This window comes from Urocampus carinirostris, chromosome 11 (genome assembly GCF_059441175.1).
Source record: "Urocampus carinirostris isolate Australia breed hairy pipefish chromosome 11, RoL_Ucar_1.0, whole genome shotgun sequence".
Taxonomy (NCBI): domain Eukaryota; kingdom Metazoa; phylum Chordata; class Actinopteri; order Syngnathiformes; family Syngnathidae; genus Urocampus; species Urocampus carinirostris.
In genome coordinates, this window is record NC_142359.1 from 4,009,356 (window position 1) to 4,028,549 (window position 19,194).

The 19,194-nt window shown below is 42.7% G+C and overlaps 2 protein-coding genes across 2 annotated transcripts in view; both read right to left on the reverse strand.

The window, feature by feature from the left end:
• Positions 1-1,260, reverse strand: part of LOC148356225 (uncharacterized) — a 28,500-nt gene extending 27,240 nt beyond the window's left edge. Inside the window, exon 1 of the mRNA XM_088348182.1 lies at positions 1,054-1,260. The gene's annotated coding sequence lies outside the window, so the exon portion shown is untranslated. The remainder of the gene's footprint in view (positions 1-1,053) is intronic.
• Positions 1,261-4,399: 3,139 nt separating this feature from the next.
• Positions 4,400-18,995, reverse strand: mettl3 (methyltransferase like 3). Its single transcript, XM_088348179.1, has 11 exons — positions 18,758-18,995; positions 17,178-17,377; positions 15,580-16,032; positions 11,912-12,087; positions 10,136-10,349; positions 9,887-10,074; positions 8,638-8,676; positions 8,455-8,563; positions 8,324-8,389; positions 8,146-8,258; positions 4,400-4,612 (listed from the first exon to the last, which is right to left on the reverse strand). Exons 1-11 carry the CDS (start codon positions 18,870-18,872, stop codon positions 4,486-4,488), a joined length of 1,800 nt encoding a protein of 599 aa, XP_088204305.1. The 5' UTR covers positions 18,873-18,995; the 3' UTR covers positions 4,400-4,485.
• Positions 18,996-19,194: the final 199 nt, after the last annotated feature.

Below are 19,194 nucleotides of genomic sequence, written 5' to 3' on the forward strand. Positions count from 1 at the left end.
CTCTCTGTGTCTTAATGCCTTCTTTTGCTCTCTTCTCATTTTCTCTCTCTGTGTCTTAATACCTTCTTTTGCTCTCTTCTCCTTTTTTTCCTTTTCTCTCTCTCTCTCTCTCTGTGTCTTAATACCTTCTTTTGCTCTCTTCTCCTTTTTTCCTTTTCTCTCTCTCTCTCTCTCTCTCTTCCACCCCTTTTATCCCACTCTGTCTCGGTCTCTTTCACTCTATGTGTCTCTCTTTTTCTCTTCCTTTGTTGCGCTTTGTCTCTTTCTTTCTCTGTGTCTTTTTAACATCTTTTGCTCTAACTTCCTTTTTTTTCTCTCTCTCTCTCTCTGTGTCTTAATACCTTCTTTTGCTCTCTTCTCCTTTTTTCCTTTTCTCTCTCTCTCACTGTGTCTTAATACCTTCTTTTGCTCTCTTCTTTTTTCCTTTTCTCTCTCTCTCCCTCCCTCTCTTCCACCCCTTTAATCCCACTCTGTCTCGGTCTCTTTCACTCTATGTCTCTCTCTCTTTTTCTCTTCCTTTGTTGCTCTTTGTCTCTTTCTCTCTCTGTGTCTTTTTAACATCTTTTGCTCTAACTTCCTTTTTTCCTTTTCTCTCTTTTCTCTTCATACCCTTCGCACTTTCTTTTGTCTTTTCTCTCCTTCTGTCTTTCTATTTCTCTTTGGATTTCTTTCTTCCTCTCCCTTTCATTCCCCCCCCTCTCACGACTTTTTATCTTTTGTTTCTCACGCTCTCTCCCTCTCACTCTTCTATTTCTCTCCTTTTTTCCCTCCCTCTTTCTCTTATTTCTTTATCTCTTTTTCTTTAATCTACTAGTCCGGCCCCCGTGTTAAAATGAGTATGACACCCCTGTGCTAGGTTATGCGAACATATAGCAGGATACATAACTGCAGATAAGAACGCCCATACTAACTTTTGTTTGTTTTGGGAGCGTTCTAAATCCGTCAAATGTGTGTGGAAACGTAGTCAAGTGACGGACATTAATAAATGGAGAGTCCAACTTGAGTTAACGTCAAGCGGCAGTGAAGGAAAAGTGAAAGAGAAGCGGTGCTTACCTGCCCAGCTAACATGAGGGAAACACTGACTCGTCTTCGCAAGTTGAAATATGGAAAGACGCCGAACTGGTTTTACGAAATCCGAACGTTGTGTTTCCCCAGTCGGTGTGCTCGCCGAGTGTCATATTTCACGGGCAATTTGTTTGCAAACAACGAGGGTGACACGCCATGACACCTCGATGGCGCCCACCTTCGTCACGTGGACGGGGAAGGACTTCATATAAAGTACTGTATACAAAATACAGTGGGACCTCGGTTGTCGCGGTTAATGGGGACCAAAACCACCCGCGACAAGTGAAAATCCGCGAAGGAGTGGTGCCCCCTTCAAAAAAAAAAAAATGTATTTTTAATTTTTTTTATTCTTATTTTTTCAGACCCAGTTAATGGGGACCAAAACCACCCGCGAAAAGTGAAATTCTGCAAAGTAGCGACGCCCCCTTCAAAAAAAAAAATATATATATATATATTTTTAATTATCATTTTTTAGACCCAGTCAATAGGGACCAAAAACACCCACAAAAAGTGAAAATCTGCGAAGTAGCGACGCCCCTTAAAAAAAACAAACAAATATATATATTTTTTAACTATTACAGACCGCGAAGCTCTGAAGCTTCGAACATCAAAGCATGAAGTAGCGAGGTCCCACTGTACAAACCACTTCAGGTAAGGTGAGTACAGTGGGACCTCGGTTATTCCATTTATTATATTGTTCTGCCATACTTAACATATTGTGCAGAAGTCTGGGGCAATAATTACAAACGTTCACTACAGCCCCTTTTTATCCTCCCAAAAACGTGCAATTCGAACCATACACAGGGTAGGATATCGGGATCATACTCATATTTTATTCCGGCAGTCCAAATGATTAAAATGAGATGATTTAGTCAAATTTTTCACTGCACAACTGTTATTTAAGGTCAACAAAAACACAGTGCCAGAAAACATCCAAAATATATTTACACAGAAAGAGGCAAATTATAACTTAAGGGGCTATCGTAAATTCAAAATCCCAAAGGTGAGAACCACCAGGAAAAGTATGTGTGTGTCTGTGTGCGGAGTCAAACTTTGGAACAATTTACAAGACGAGATCAAACAATGTCCACTTATTCATGTGTTCAAATATAAATACAAAAAAAACATTACTGGCAGAATACAGAGATGAAGAAAATGGCGTATGAGTGATACTAGAGATTGGAAATATTGCGTTTACAACTATAGTTAACCTTGTTGTTATTGTTACTATTATTATATCATAACTGTTATTATTGCTATTATTATCATTGCTGTCAGAATGATATTTAGTGACTAGTAGCTGAAAACGTTAATAGATGGGTACTACGATGATTTGTGTATAAAATATGTGACTATTGTTATTATTGTTATTGTGTAAATTATAACCTTTATCTTCTTTGTTCCTTTAGATTGTGTCAATTCTAACCTTATCTTCGTTTTCTTTTATCCTCACTGTCTATGTCACAGGTGTCAAACAGGCAGCCCGCGGGCCAAATCAGGCCCGCTAAGGGATTGAATCCGGCCCGCGAGACAACACTCAGAGAAGCGCAAGAGAAAAACAAGCTGCAGGTTGAAATATGTCCACTTGATGTTGCCAAAGCCAGGTGTCTCTCACAAAGATACTGTACTTGTATTTATTTCTCTCTCTCTCCTTTTCCTTTCCACCCCTTTTCCCCCACTCTGTCTCTGTCTCTTTCATTCTACGTGTCTCTCTTTTTCTCTTCCTTTGTTGCTCTTTGTCTCTTTCTCTCTGTGTCTTTTAACCTCTTTTGCTCTAACTTCCTTTTCTCTCTTTTCTCTTTCTCTCTTCATACCCTTTGCGTTTTCTTTCCTCTTTTCTCTCCTTCTGTCTTTCTATTTCTCTTTGGATTTCTTTCTTCCTCTCCCTTTCTTTTCCCCCTCCCTCACGACTTTTTATCTTTTGTGTCTCACGCTCTCTCCCTCTCTCTCTTTTTCTTTCTTTGTCCCGCCCTCTCTCCTTTTCCCTCCCTCTTTCTCTTATTTCTTTATCTCTCTTTTTCTTTCTCTGTAATCTAATAGTCCGGCCCCCGACAGAATGTTTGTTTTATCGTGTGGCCCCCGAGTTCAAATGAGTTTGACACCCCTGGTCTATGTGATACTGGAGTGCCACGTCCAATTTCGTTGTCACAATATGTTCAACCCATTTTGTAGCAATGACAATAAAAGTATATTCTATTCTATTATTATAATTATTGATGTCTGACCTATGTAATATGTATATCCATAAGATTTTGTTATATTACACACGAATTAAGAGCTATCTGTAAAATGTATTTAATAGGGAAGATGAAGGGGTAGGAAAAATAAGCATCTGCTTCTGACTACCCCTTTTCGAACATGTAATGTTGACATTATTTCTGTTGTTGAGTTATTGTTTTTGTCCTGTTTTTATTTTATAATGTTTGAAATAAAGTTTTCATTCATTCATTCATTCAGGTGTAAAGCCGCATTCACGCAACTGTTAAAATGAACACATTAAAGCATTCAATGCTAAACATGAATGATAAAGATAGATGATAGATAGATACTTTATTCATCCCCGTAGGGAAATTCACACATCCAGCAGTCTACCCCGTTGTTTATTAACAGATGAACATGATGCCCTAGGGGTGCTTGTAGCGGAGTGGATGACGTCACGCCAGTCCAAAAGTTCGACATCCCTGCGGCAGATGGAAATCTTTTTCTTTGTGTCCAGGGATACACCACCTCGTGTTAGCAAGTCCGCCTCCTCTCCGATTCCCCCCGGCTTTCTTGTCTCTGTATAGCGGCGTTGAAGCAGGGTAGCTCCGGGTAGCTCCGGGTGGCCACACGTTAGCGTCCGGAATGCTAAACGTGAGCCACGTTTCCGCAAAACACAGCAACTGCGCTCCCTGTGCCCTTCGACGTTTTCCACCAGCACTCGATGATCTTATTTGGTCGTGAGTTCGCATTTACCATGATTACGGATGGTACCGAAGACTTCGCTAGCTCCGGCTCTTCTTCCACGATAGGCCCCTTCATCACGCCGGCATGAGAATTCTTCAGGGCAAGGAGTTGATTCCTTGAATTAACGCATTTTTGTGCGCTAAAACCCATGTCCATAGGATTGAAGTAATCCATAGTGTAGTTGTCAAAACGGGAAGAAAAAACACCGAAGATAGGAGCAGACAATAAAACAATAGAGCAGCTGCTGGAAAAGGCAGCCGCTCGTGGCAGCGCCGCTTTGATGTAAGCATAATACTGAAAAACTAGTTAACATTCTTTTGCAGACTGAATTTAACGTTCTCTGGAGAAAATCCTCAAATTGTAGACTGTACATAATTAAAGACTCAAAGCTGGTCAAATCTATTTTTATTACTTCCTCCCAATACTACAAATATTGAATCAGTATCAAAACTATGGATCCAAGTCCCCCTTCCATCAATTATGTGACGTCTGCATGTTCTTGGGTTTGGAGATGACACCGTCAGGGTAGCGTTCCTTGAAGCGGGACACAACTTCTGGATCCAGGAGGTGAATCCCATCCAGCTGGTTCCCGAGGGTCACCCTGAGAAAAGAGGATAAAGGGTTAACGAAACGTGAAAATCCGTGAAGTAACGAAGCCCCTTTTAAAAAACCTTCAAGTGGAATGAAATGATCTGCATTTCTATGGCGCTTTTCAAGTCAATGACTTCCCAAAGCGCTTTACAATGTGCTCCACATTTCCCAATAGTGGCCATGCAGCCATGTAAGGCGCTAACCTGCTTTTTGGGGGTATTAGGGGTTCAGTGTCTTACCCAAGGACACTTCGACATGTAACACGGAGGAGCCGGGATTCGAACTGCGATCCCTTGATCCAAAGACGAGCGCTCTACCTCCTGAGCTACTGCCGCAAGTGTCAAACATATCATGTCTTTAACAACTGAGAGTATACGACTTGGACAAAATAACAACTATAGATCTACAGAAAAAACACAGAACACAGAATCAAAGCTGATTGTTATTACCGTAAATTCCGGTAAACTTTTTCCCCAAACGTTCAACCCTGCGGCATATTCAGTGAAGCGGCCAATTTATGTCATTTTTCGAACGGCCGCCAGCGGCGCTCGAGTACAAAAGGTAAGATTTAGACCGGTGGAATATATGCGCAGAGGAAGACTGCAACTTCTCTAAAACTGGCCGCATGCGAAAGGCAACTTTTTTCGCAAGTCTCCCAGTGGATCCCGACAGCGTGGGGCAGCATCAAAAAATCCACCATCACCAACGGGTTCCGAAAAGCCGGTCTGCTGCGTGACGGAGAGGAGGGCACAGAATTAGGAGTGGATGGGAGCGTGGGACCACGTCTATATGACAGCGTTTCTTTCCGACACTGAGGAAGACGACTTTGATGGCTTCAGTTCTAAGGAGGAAGATGAGGACGGTTTACCGTGATTTTTACAAGTACGGTATGTTTTTTTTTAACAGACCCGTTTACTGTGTTGCGAGCGTGTTGCTACCTGTCACAGGCACTGTTTGGGATGAAAGTTATATTATCATTATTAAAACTTTGAAAACTCTCTCGGTGTACCGTCTTTCTTTGTAAACATGTGTAACCATGTATAATATGTATTTGCAACTGTATATTCTTGTAATGTATTTATTTTAAAGACTTATTCTGATATGTTTTGTACGGGCGAATCAAAAAGAAGGGACGAAAACCACGGGGGCTGACGGGAAGTGGAGTAAACGTGAGATGTGTTTGTGGACGCGGCGGACAATAGTGGATATATATTTTTCCCACCCTTACCTTTGGAAATATACACTTTTTTCCTTGGATTACTTTCAACGGGACCCGGACTCTGCAGGTCTGAATCAAACCTTAAGTACCGGTATCATTTTCCGTTCATTTTGCCGGCTGTGTACTTTAATGAAGGACATTCAGTTTCGATCGCGGGACTTAAAGTCGGGTTTGGGTTAATTTTGTGTTTGTGTTACATTTTTTTAATGTGGGCGCATGCGGCTTATATACAGGTGCGGCTTGTGTAAGTACAAAATCGGTTTTCCTCTTAAAATGTGGTGGGTGCGGCATATAATCAGGTGCGCTCTATAGTCCGGAATTTACGGTATACAACGAAATTGGAAGGCTTCCCCTTTCAGCGCAATAAAGCGATTAAGAGAGCAGCTGGCTAGCTGCATGCTAGTATCAGGTATCCCCGTATTGAGCCAGGTTTCTCTGATGATTTAAACCAGGGGTGTCAAACAGGCGGCCCAGGGGCCGGATTGGGCCCGCTAAGGCATTGAATCCGGCCCGCGAGATAACGCTGAGTGAAGCCAAGAAAAACGAGCTGCAGGTTGAAATATGTCCACTCGATGTTGTCAAAGCCAGGTGCCTCTCAAACGCTGTACTTCTATTTCTCTCTCTCTCTCTCTCTCACTCTCTCTCTTCCTCCCCTCTTCTCTCACTCTCTAGCTCTCTCTTTTTCACTCTCTCTCTTTTTTTCTCTTTCTTTGTTCCTCTTGTCTTTCTCTCTGTGTGTCTTAATACCTTCTTTTGCTTTCTTCTCCTTTTTTCCTTTTCTCTCTCTCACTCTCTTGCTTTCCCCTACTCTCTTTCTCCCCCTTTCTCATTCTCTCCGTCTATCTTTCTCTTTTCTCTTCTTCTCTCTTTCTATATCTCTTTGGATTTCTTTATTTCTCTCTCTTTCTTTCTCCCTCTCTCACTTTTCTCTCTCTTTCTCCCTTTATCTCTTTGTTTGTCCCATCCTCTCTCCTTTTCCCTTGCACTCTTCCTCTTATTCCTTTCACTCTCTTTTTCTTTCTCTCTGATCTCCTAGTCCGGCCCCAGAGAATGTTTGTTCTATCGTGTGAACCCCGGCTTTTCGGTAGTTTGCAATGGTCTTTGATCTGTGCAGCCCTTTGAGACTCTTTGTGATTAAGGGCTATGCAAATAAACATGACGTGACTTGACTAGCCGTAGACCAGACCTGCAGCACCGCTCTTGCTTTCTCTCTCAATGCCGCCTCAGTCCCTTCCCGGACCAGATAACAATCGGCAAGGCACCCACTAGTATGCACCATTTCTTTCCGCAGAGTCCAATGAAATTGATTCATTTCTTTTCAATGTAACGAGCAGCTGAAATTTTAGCTGCAGCTGTCCCCGTGCTTGGTAGTTTGTTTCGGGCGAACACCTTAACTTGTGCGGGCAGCACGGCGGCGCAGTGGTTAGCGTGTGTGCGGCATAGTTCTAAGGTCTCGGGAACCTCCTGTGTGGGTTCAAATCCAGCTACCGGACTCTGTGCGGAGTTTGTATGTTCTCCCCGTGCTTGCGTGGGTTTCCTCCAGGCCCCTCGGTTTCCTCCCACATTTCAAACACATGCATTTCAGGTGGATTGGCCGGTCCAAATTGTCCCTAGGTGTGAATGAGCGAGCGAGTCTCTCCCTGTGTGCTCTGTGATTGGCTGGCAACCAGTTCAGGGTGTCCCCTGCCCACTGCCCGATGATTGCTGGAATGGGCTCCAGCACCCCCGCGACCCTACTGAGGATAAGCGGTGCAACTAATGAGATGAGATATTAACTTGTGCACCCGCCCACGCAGGCTGCTCGACCGACAGCATACACCAGCTTGTCACAGTCCACCAAAACACACGCACACAACCTGCCCCCGTGATAGCATTTGCTTTGTGCGGTCCTCTGCAGAACACAACGCACAATACATTGATATCAATGACAATTCATTTCAAAATCTGCAAAACGCAGGGGTTACTGTCTAGCACAGCAAGTGCCACATACCATACTCATGTCTGTTTCCTGCACAATGTTGACTATCTTTTTTTTCACTATGACTATTTTTGCACCAAATGCATATTGCACAAACCCTTACGATACCAAACTGTATGTAACATCCTCCTTGCCGACATTTCTTGTGTAAATATTGTGTAAATTATAACTATACCCTCATCCTCCTTGTTTTATAACCTTATCTTCTCTGTTCCTTTATTTTCTTGTTTTTTTTTACTCACTGTGAATGTGTGAAACTGGAGTGTCATGCCCAATTTCGTTGTCACGATATATTAACCCATTTTGTAACAATGACAATAAAGGTATATTCTATTCTATTCTATACCAGTTGGGCTGGACGTTGTGCGGCCGACCGAACAGCTCGATCTTCCTCGTTCCCGGCGAAAGTCTTTCGATCATTCCGTAGATCTCGTCGGGTTTATGACTGGTGGAACGGACCTGGGCGAGAGGGAACTCGGTGAAAAGGCGGCGTTTTCAGACGGGTGCGAGCATCGCCGCATTACCTCAGCAACGATGACGTCGCAGTCCAAACCTCGGTTGAATCCCTGGGGGTTTCCTTTCACGCCCACCTGGACACAAAAGTGTTAAAAACCCCGGACGCAAATGCTAAGTCAGACGTTGGGTATTAGCTCACCAGGCAGTGCTCTTTCCCGTGATTCAGCCAATGTCCGGTTCTTCCCGTGCGGATGATCCTCTGAAGCTGGTTGGTCTTCACCCAGATGATTTCATCAATGGACTCATAGCTGAGGCAAAAAAAAATACTCAGGTCACGATTCATACAAAGCAAAAGGCAGGTGGGTGCAATGGTGCCACTTACCCCCACAGACTGAGACACTCTCTCCCCAATTCCATTGCTCTGAAAAATTTACATACAGAAGAAAAATTGAAATTGCAATTTCTCTGCCAATCGCTCTATTATTAAAAGTATAATCAGTATTGGTCGGTGGCCTTGGGGGTATGGCGCCCGCCCCGAAACTGGGAGGTTGTGGTTCGAGCCTCGCCCGAGTCATACCTAAGACTTAAACATTGGTACCCGTTGCCTCCCTGCTTGGCGTTCAGCATTAAGGGTTGGAATTGGGGGGTTTGGTCACCTAATGACTCCCAACACCTCAGTTGGGTTGAGTGAGGGGGCTGGGAATCCCCTCCTCTAAATCAATCTCCCAAAACGAGTCAGAAAGGACTCTAGCCACCTCCCACTAGGGGGATATGGCTATGGTATATATATATATATATATATATATATAAAATCAGTATTGGGCAGCACGGCGGCGCAGTGGTTAGCGCGTGTGCGGCACGGTTCTGAGGTCATGAGATCGAACCTCCTGTGTGGAGTTTGCATGTTCTCCCCGTGCTTGTGTGGGTTTCCTCCGGGCACTCCAGTTTCCTCCCACATTCCAAAAAACATGTTTGCTGGGTGAATTGGTTGGTTTGGCAAACCTGCTTATTGGGGTTATTAGGGGTTCAGTGTCTTACCCAAGGACACTTCGACATGTAACACAAACAAGCCGGGATTCGAACTGGGATCCCATGATCCCAAGACGAGCGCTCTACCTCCTGAGCTACTGCCGCACCAGTATCTATTTTGTTTCTCATCTTCTCTCTCTCTCTCTCTCTCTCTCTATCCCTTTCTTTCTTTGTCCCACCCTCTTTCTTTTTCTTTTCTTTGCTTTTTCTTATTTCTTTCTCTTTTTTCTTTCTCTCTAATCGACTAGTCCGGCCATTGAAAGAATATTTGTTCTATCGTGTGGCCTCCGAGTTGAAATGGGTTTGACACACCCACATTTTTTGAATAAGCATGACTGATGGCTTCAGTTCTAAGGAGGAAGATGAGGACGGTTTACCGTGATTTTTACAAGTACGGTATGTTTTTTTTTTTAACAGACCCGTTTACTGTGTTTCGAGCGTGTTTCTAGCGTGTTGCTACCTGTCACAGGCACCGTTTGGGATGAAAGTTATATTATTATTATTAAAGCTTTGAAAACTCTCTCGGTGTACCGTCTTTCTTTGTAAAAATGAAATGATTTATTTCTAACATGTGTACAAGGGCCGACTGTTGTTTCGGTTACCTTACGGTGACCCAGAGGAAGAGGAAGCCGTCATCCTGCAAGACGGGAATGTTGAGTTTTCTCATCTCGTCATCCGTCAGTGTGCCGTAAGGCAGCTCCATGTGGATGTCCCAAGGCGGGTCGGCCATCACCACCGCAAACTTGCCCAGTATCGACACGTCCAGGTAGCGGATGTCGCAGCAGATCCACTGTGGGTCCAAAGTGCAAAGTCAGACTCCCTTTTCCTTACCCGTACCGCTTCTTCCTCACCTGAGAAGGGAAGAGTTTGTTCACGTTGCTGTCCACGTCCCCGTCGTGCAAGCCCAGCTCGGCGGCCCCGGGCTGGGCCCCTCCGGGGCTCTCCTCGGCTTCGGGGGGACTGTCGATCTCGTAGTGGACGTACTTGCAGGTGTCCATGTGGAAACAGGTGTTGAGGAAGGAACAGTCGCCCAAGTTCTCGTCCGTGTGATTGTTGATGATGCGGCTGGGAAACGAATCGAGGCGAGTCAAGTCGAGGTGTGCCTAAGAACCATTCGGAACAATGTTCCCTCCAACCTGGGCACCAGAATTACTGTATTTTCCGCACTATAAGGTGCACCTAAAAGCCTTTATTTTTTTCAAAAGCTGACCATGCGCCCTATAATACGGTGCGCCTTATTTATGGATCAATATTAAGTCGCAAAGTCTTCCAACTAACTTGCAGCCGCCGACTAGATTTTCCCCCCAAACGCGAAGTCGTCCGCGCTGTATGCTGGGATTTATTTACCGCCGTTTCATTGGCTAACCAATGTGTCAATCATCAGTTGAATCGATCACTATTGGCTAAAGTTATTCGGAGGTAAAGGGGGCGGATCCTTTTTATCATTTACAGGCTGGCATAGGCTAAAGCGGCAAAACAAAGCCTGCAATTGGCCGAAAAAGATGAATGTGAATAGCATGTTGGGTTGACGGCATAGAGAAAACAGTATTTTACTATTCTGTACTGTATTTGTAAATATTTTACTCTCCTGGATTTACTACACTCACGGATATAAGAGGACCATGGTTGCACATTATTATTGAACATGACGACTCCAGTGAGCTACTCCGGCTATATATTTTCCCTGTATCTTGTTTCAGACTGAACTCGATGTTTCTGTGATAAGCGGTGCAGATAATGGATGCAATGGAGTGTCTATTTTTAAATTCAACTCAATTCCAAGTGTTTATTGTCATATGCACAGTAAAGTTGCGAGCGAAAAAGAAAATAGAAATTAAGGAATGGTTGGCATTTCTTGAATCCCAAGACTTTAACCTTCCGAATGATATTTGGAATGATACATTTGAGTGACATCGTACGGACACCGCATCCGCACGTGTCTACGACACGTATTTGCTTCTTTGCAAGCTTTGGGAATGTTAAGGGGGTAATAAGTTGGACTGAACTATCTGACTGTTTTGTCCACATTCCCATTGTAGCGCCTTATGTATGTCAAATAAAGGACCAAAAACTATTTTTTCGGGGTGCGCCCTATTACCCAGGGCGCCTTATAGTGCGGAAAATACGGTACCGCAGGTTCCTCTGCTGTGTTTTAAACGCGGTATTTTGAAGCCAATATCAGCACGAGATTGAAAAAACAAAGGAAGCGTACATGTGATCAGGAGCTCACGTTTAGGAGAACGGGGGCAGCCGGAGAAGCGGCTGGGGGCAATGGAGGAATTGTCACTGTTATTGAACTGGTGGATGCAGATTGTAAGTAACTTTCAGTAAGTGTCTTCCTTTGCATCGTGTGTAAAACGTGTTTCTCTCTGCTCAACCTTGTTTAAATCTGGTCTGTGCAGCCCTTTGAGACTCTTTGTGATTAAGGGCTATACAAATAAACATGACTTGACTAGTTTATCAAATCCAGTTAATCCGCCGGGTTCGGGTTTATATACCCGCGACTCGGGTAGGGTCGGGCTGATTATTTTCAGCCCGTTCATACCTCGAGTACAAGTGATGCTCACAGACTTAGCGTTTTTGCCCAGACCCGCGGAAGCTCAGAGGGAACGTTGATTGGGACCTACCGGAAGTGGAGCTTGGTGCACGGTTGAGGAGTATCTGGTGAGCGCATGCACTCCTCCTTGGTGCCGTGATCGCAGAACTCTTGCACTTGAGCGCGGCCCCGAGAACGAAACTTCTCCACGATGGATTGTTCCTTAGCTGTGCTGGTATTGAGCAGCTCCAGGATTTCTTGACTCACCTGCCAAAAAATAAATAAAGAGTAAAACTAGCAGCAAGAATCAAAGCACAAATACAGTGGAACCTCGGTTTTCGAACGCCTCTCAGTTGGAACAAATCGGAGTCCGACCCAAAATTTCGAGAAATTCTTGCTTCGCTGTTCGGTCAAAAAAAATCGGAGTTCGAACGCCGGTAATGCGTGAGCGCGTACGCTAGGGTGCGATGCTGAGCGGCGTACGGGTGTTTTAGCCCCTTATTATGCCTCCGAAGAACGTCAGTGCAAGCGGCAAAGTTGCTACAGGTGAAAAAAGAAAAGTAGTGCGTACAACTATTGCATTTAAGAAAGAAATAATAGCAAAATATGAAGGAGGTGTGCGAGCGTCTGATCTTGCCTGCGCCTTCTGCTGACCACCACAAAGGTAAGAAATCCTATTCATAATTCTTTATCCTTTTTTTAATTTTTACACGTTCATGTTAACGTAATCTTTCGTACGTTTACGTTGAACATTCAAGGTAAACATTCAGGGTGTTGAACGGAGCCCAACATTGAGGGTGTTGGAACGGAGCCCCCTTTACAATGAACCGCTCACCACATGTTGTGGAGACCCGGGTGCTAAATGACTTGTAAACGACCTGATTTTTTTGTTTTTACACGTTCGTGTTAGCGTAATCTTTCGTACGGAAGATTACGATAACGCGGACGTAAGATTAGCCTGGGTTAGCTTTATGTTGACGTTAAACATTCAAGGTAAACATTCAGGGTGTTGGAACGGATTAAAACGATTTAGATTATTTTTAATGGGAAAAATGATTTCGGTGATCGAACAAATGGGTTTTCGAACAGGGTTCTGGAACGGATTATGGTCGAGAACCGAGGTTCCACTGTATAATACAAATTTGTGCATGTATCGTGTTTCAAACACAATTGTTCATTCAGTTACTATTCTCGATACTGGCGGAAGAAATATCACTTTAGTTTGCAGCCCTTACACGATAAAACAAAGGGAATCAATATTGATATCCTTTGATACAATAGCGACACCTTTTTATGAAATCCAAGTTATTTTAGTACTGAAGATTTCCATGGGAACTTTCAAATATTTAAAGAAAAACTTTTGTTGTCTGAAAATTAGTTTATAATGATCCAGATTTTGAGGTTTAAGAACGTCTTGAAAAATTATTCGGATGAGATTCGCTTAATGTGTTGTAAAAATAGAAATTTTATCACACAACACTCGTACGGTTAACATATAGCTAAGTGCAACCAATCTAATGCACAAAGTGGGCGTGGTAGATAAATGTGCATTATAATATCAAATTCTATTTTTATTACTGAGAACAAGGGTGGGCAAACATTTTACAGTCACGGGCTGGATTAGGTTAAATAATGTGGCCATTTTTTTCTCATTTAAAAATATATACTCATGCATATGTTGTTTTTGTATTCTTTTTTTTCTTATTTGATTATTTTTTTATTAAATTGGTTTGAAAATCCTCACAGAACAGAATCATATGTTAGGTCCCTGTTCTAAGCACTTTTCGGGGAAATTATGGTCCAAATGTGTCTGTAATACTATATTCTATCCAATATATACTTTTACATTTCTATTTCTATAGTGCTCAAAAAGTGTGTGGTTTTCTGATCCCGCAATCGTGTCAGGAGTAGGATTCCCAAGCCAAAGGAACTTTGTCTCTACAGCCTGGAGGCCACTGGTAGGCTCCCTATCTGTTATCAAACAGGTGCACACAACTCCTTTGGGCTAACCCATACAACCCAAGGACAGGAGCATGGGCGTCCCAAGCCAAAGGAACTTTGTCTCTACAATTTTGAGGTCACTGGTAATTTTCCGAAGACTCCCACCTATGTGCAAACAATGAACTGTTGTGCTGTATCATTTATTATACTCACACGCCATCTAGCGACCAACATCATACACTGCATTTAAATATGTGATTCCTGCCTAAACAGATCAGAATGCGTTTACGTGCACGTGTTTTACTCTATCCTCCAATCAGAAATCTATGAAACAGTATAAGAAAAGAGGCTCACGCTTCAGTCCGTGGGATTATTTCATTGCGATCTAAGAACGCAATTTTACCTTCTTCCAATGTGCTTGCTTTTCTTTAATAAACGAGTTTGATTGTAACTCAAAAGTCTTTTATTTCATCCGGACATCGTTTTGAACCTGACAGCACTTAATCTTATATTTAGGTCGTAGAATTACTGAATTAGGATTTTTGTAGTATTTTAGTAGTATTACTGTAGTTGTCTCATCTCATCTCATCTCATCAGCTGCACCGCTTATCCTCATTAGGGTCGCGGGGATGCTGGAGCCCATCCCAGCAATCATCGGGACACCCTGCACTGGTTGCCAGCCAATCGCAGGGCACACGGGGACAGACAACTCACTCACTCAGTCCCACCTAGGGACAATTTGGACCGGCCAATTCACCTGAAATGCATGTTTTTGGAATGTGGGAGGAAACCGGAGTGCCCGGAGGAAACCCACGCAAGCACGGGGAGAACATACAAACTCCGCACAGTAAGGCCGGGAGCTGGATTTGACCCACTTAGGAGGTTCCCACGACCTCAGAACTGTGCCGCACACGCGCTAACCACTGCGCCGCCGTGCTGCCTACTGTAGTTGTATTTTAGTTTTTTTTTCTATTGAAGTATTTCTATATCGTAGTATTTCTGTAGTAGTATTTATTCTCTTATAATAAATTAGGTCCCTGTTTTTAAGCACTAAATTTGATATTTAGTTTGGTAGTAATTCTGTAGAATTTTTTTTATAAGCAGGGTTCGGTAGGGTTACTTTAACTTGATTACTTTCAATGACTTTTGGATTACTCTAATACCAAATGTGCTAATAAAATAACAAAAGAAACTAAAAATGAATAAAATGATGACTCACAACACGTGGTAAGCTTTCTCTCCTGGCTTTGATCTCTTTGATCTCCAGCAAAACGAACATCAAATGCGACAGAAACAAAATGAAAATAAATCCAAACAGCTTGCCAACATCATTTTTGCCGTTCCACGTATTCCGTTACTCCTCAAGCCTGCACAAAATGTAGTCATTTTATTCACATTTAGTTTCTTCTGTCTTTTATTAGCATTTGGTATTGGAGTAATCCAAAAGTAATTGAAAGTAATCCAGTTAAAGTAACCCTACCCAACCCTGTTTATAAGTAATACTTTATTAATTATATGTATTGTGAAAACATTTGGCCAATTTTTGTCCAGCAGCGGAATCAAAAAAACCCAAGTGCTGTAGTTTGCCCAACTATATATTTTTTTTTAAACAAAAGTAAAAATGTGAAACAGTTCTAGTCTATTCAAGACTTTAATGGATACCGGATTTTTGAGCGAGTCAGGGCTCTTTTAATTACACATTGTCGCATTGTGACTATTTCCTGTACTAATGGATATTTTTACTGAAATACAATATCAGTAATTTAACCCCCTATAGAATATGAGTCACAGCCATGCGGGCGGGCCAAACTTTCTGACCTTCTTGCTCTGCTGCTCTTTGGTAGACTGCTGGTTAAGCAGGCTTTCTATTTCCATATCCAGGTGAGACGACTGACTTTTACCGCTCCTGCCTTTCTTGTCGGCCCCGCTCCCCATCGTCATAGGAGGCCCCGTCGTCTGCCACGATGCCGTCGGCAAAACCGAGGCAGTCGGAGGAGCTGCCGGGCGCGGCGGGGAACCGGGACCCTTCAACGAGGGCGAGAAGGAGGATTTTCTAGAGTGGTGGGACTGTTCTTCAGCTTTTCTCTTGACTCCCGTCTTGGGAGCACTGGCGACAGATCCGATCATCGCCCATAGTTTTGTATGGTCCACGGCGACCACCACTGTGGTACAAGACGAGGACAAAGCAGACTGCCGGACTTCGATGAGCTCCTGAGCAGAGAACTTGAGCAACAGACTCTGGATGCATCCGTGAGCGACGGCCGCGTCGGACTGCGGACGGGACAGAAGTCATGAGGAAATACCGTAAATTCCGGACTATAAGCCGCTACTTTTTCCACAAACTTTCAAACCTGCGGCTTATTCAGTGATGCGGCCAATTTATGTCACTTTTTAATGCCCGCCAGCGGCGCTCGAGTACAAAAGGTAAGATTTTGACCGGTGGAATATATGCGCCGAGGAAGACTGCAACTTCTTAGCTTGTGCACAAATTAAATTAGCGTAGACATATCCTCATCATGCAAATTGCAAAATGAAAGGCACATGACGCAGCTTTCAAGATAAATGCAATCGAGTAGTTCGATAAAGGAGGAAACAGCTACTACACGTAAGCTTTACTTTGCGAGCGTGTTGCTAGCGTGTTTTTTGAATAAGGGAGCGTGGGACGACGTCTATGTCATAGTATCTTTCCCATACTTGGGAAGACGACTTTGACGACGTCAGTAATAAGGAGGAAGATGAGGACGGTTTACCGTGGTTTCTACCTGTAAGGTAAGTTTTTTTTAACAGACCCGTTTACTGCGTCGCGAGCGTGTTGCTAGTAGCGTTTTGCTACCCTTCACAGGCACGGTTTGGGATGAAAGTTATATTATTAAAGCTTTGAAAACTCTCTCGGTGTACCGTCTTTCTTTGTAAATATGTGTAACCATGTATAATATGTAATGTATTTATTTTAGAAACTTATTCTGATATGTTTTGCACGAGCAAATGAGAAAGAAGGGGCGGGGAAAACGCGGGCTGACAGGAAGTGGAGTAAAGGTGAGACGTGTTTGTGGACACGGCCGACAATAGTGGATATATATTTTTCCCACCCTTACCTTTGGAAATATACACTTTTTTCCTTGGATTACTTTCAACGGGCACCCGGACTCTGCAGGTCTGCATCAAACCTTAAGTACCGGTATCATTTTCCGTTTATTTTGCCGGCTGTGATTTTTGGACTGTGTCAGGCATGGGTTAATTTTGTGTTTGTATTGGATTTTCTCAATGTGGGCGCATGCGGCTAATATACAGGAGCGGCTTGTGTAGGTACAAAATCGGTTTTCCTCCCGAAATGTGGTGGGGGCGGCTTATAATCAGGTTCGTTCTATAATCCGGAATTTACGGTAATCATTCACAGTGATATTTGCTCAACTTACGCCATTCACTTCTTTAGTGATAGTCAGCGAATCTTTTGGAAGGGAGAGGCTCAGTTCTGACAAATACGCAAGTAACCTCTTCTCCAATTCGGGATCCGGCGGTTGCTCGGTGTCCTCCCGTGTGACGCACGGAGTCGATATGGCTGACTGAGCCGGGCTGTTGCTTCTAGCTGTGGAAACGTCTGCATTGGTGCTCACCTCTGACAAAGAAAACACAAGAAAGAAGCGAAAGTCAATCATAAATACGTAACGCATTGACAGAATGAGAAAACGTAAATAACCTCGGACCAAATATTACATTTGCCCAGTTCTTGAATTTTCTTATAATAAAAAAAATAAATCGCAGAATTTTCACATTATATTAACAATTAGAATGTAACAAAGTGCTGAACGTTGTTTATAATGGAGGATTCCCTATCTATTGATGCTTTTATTTAAAAGGAACTGCTAAAGACTTAATTTATAAAGGTAAAACATTTTTTTCCCTACTACATTTAATATATTTTATTGATTTTCACTTTGCAAATCAAGCGGTGAAAAAAATCTAGGTTAATTTATTTGTAATTATGACTGTGCCCCACCAGACACGAACCTCGCCGCACCTCACTGGGTAGTAGAATAGTTTGGTTCAAATGATCTGTTTGGTCTAAATTATGTCTAGACAAAACACTTGGATTAAACTAAGATAGCATTAAAGGTTTTGTGAGCTGGATTAGGGGCCCAAACAGTACATATTTTATTGTAGATGTGTAGCCATGGCCCTGTTGTTTTCTATAATCTTGGCTCAAAACCTCGTGTTTGTGTCTCCTGAATCAATGTTTCTAAACGAGTGGGTTGGGACCCAAAATTTGGTGGCCGACCACTTTTCAATGGGCCGCGGGCCTATGCCTTGGCAAAATAATGACAAGAAGAAGAAAAATACAGAGGATCAATTACAATCGTTACAGGAGAATGTTATAATGCCCTGCTTGATCTCAGTCACCTGTTTAGTGAATCAGCACAATTCTAATTGTATTAAGGAGGGACCACATTTCATTTTATTGTAATTGTGTTGGTTTTATTTGCCTTTCCTTCTCTTAATAATGGGTCCCAAGCTTGTTAGCGATAAGGGGAAGAAAAGTGGAAAACAATGACACTGACGATCGGGTAAAAGAAGGATGTGATCGCCAAATATGAAAATGATGTGTGAGTGTCTGTCATTAAAGCGCAACTTGAAGGTACGGTAGATGGTTTTAGCTTTTTACATCATAAGAAAATTAGCAATGTTTAGGTATACGTTTTATTGATATTTTGGGTATACATTTATTTTAGAATGTGGTTATTTTAAAGCAGTTTGGGGCTTATATACGAGCATATATGGAACGTTTTGGTTTTGCTGGTCATTTTGAATTTTGAATAAAAGTGAATTACGTTTTGGCAACCAAGTAGGAGACCACTTTGCAGAACAAAATGACTGCAAGAGCATCCCTGTTGATTGCACAGTGTTTTGCACAGAAAACAATAGTTCACACACAACAAGCGTATATACTTTAGGTTACATTTAAGAAATTGTGGCATAAATAGAAGCCCAAGAGTCTTACCAGGGGCAAGTTGCGTTGCGTGTGATGTTGGTTCTTTTCGTCGGCGCTGCAGCCTTTCCCTCAGGGAGTCCAACTGCTTTTTATGCGCCTGTATATTGCTCCATGTGTCTGACATGGCTATGCAAATAAAACTAAAAGCAACAGCGGCCGTAACTTTGGGGCCACAAATTCACAAAATAACTCTATAAACGACGTACGATGCAGGACTCGTAAACAGTCACAATGAAGGTTGCACACGTAAAATATGCCCGTGTGGCATCAAATAACTGGTATATATTTTGTTAAATATACAATTTGCAAACAGAGAATACTTATGAATCCTTAAAATACCAAAATAATATTTTGTTGCTTTTCCTGAATTTAGAACCCATAAACTACCAACAAAACGTAATAACTTACATATTAATTGGTAACGATGTTTCCTGTCGGAATACTTT

What these genes read in the sequence shown, in the direction of transcription:
- mettl3 (XM_088348179.1), bottom strand. Translation starts at nt 18,872, where the DNA reads ATGTCAGACACATGGAGCAATATACAGGCGCATAAAAAGCAGTTGGAC. An exon ending in TCACTAAAGAAGTGAATGGC is followed by an intron (nt 16,033 to 17,177) that starts GTAAGTTGAGCA and finishes TCCCGTCCGCAG; the next exon opens with TCCGACGCGGCCGTCGCTCA. An exon ending in TTCCTCTGGGTCACCGTAAG is followed by an intron (nt 8,677 to 9,886) that starts GTAACCGAAACA and finishes TAAATTTTTCAG; the next exon opens with AGCAATGGAATTGGGGAGAG.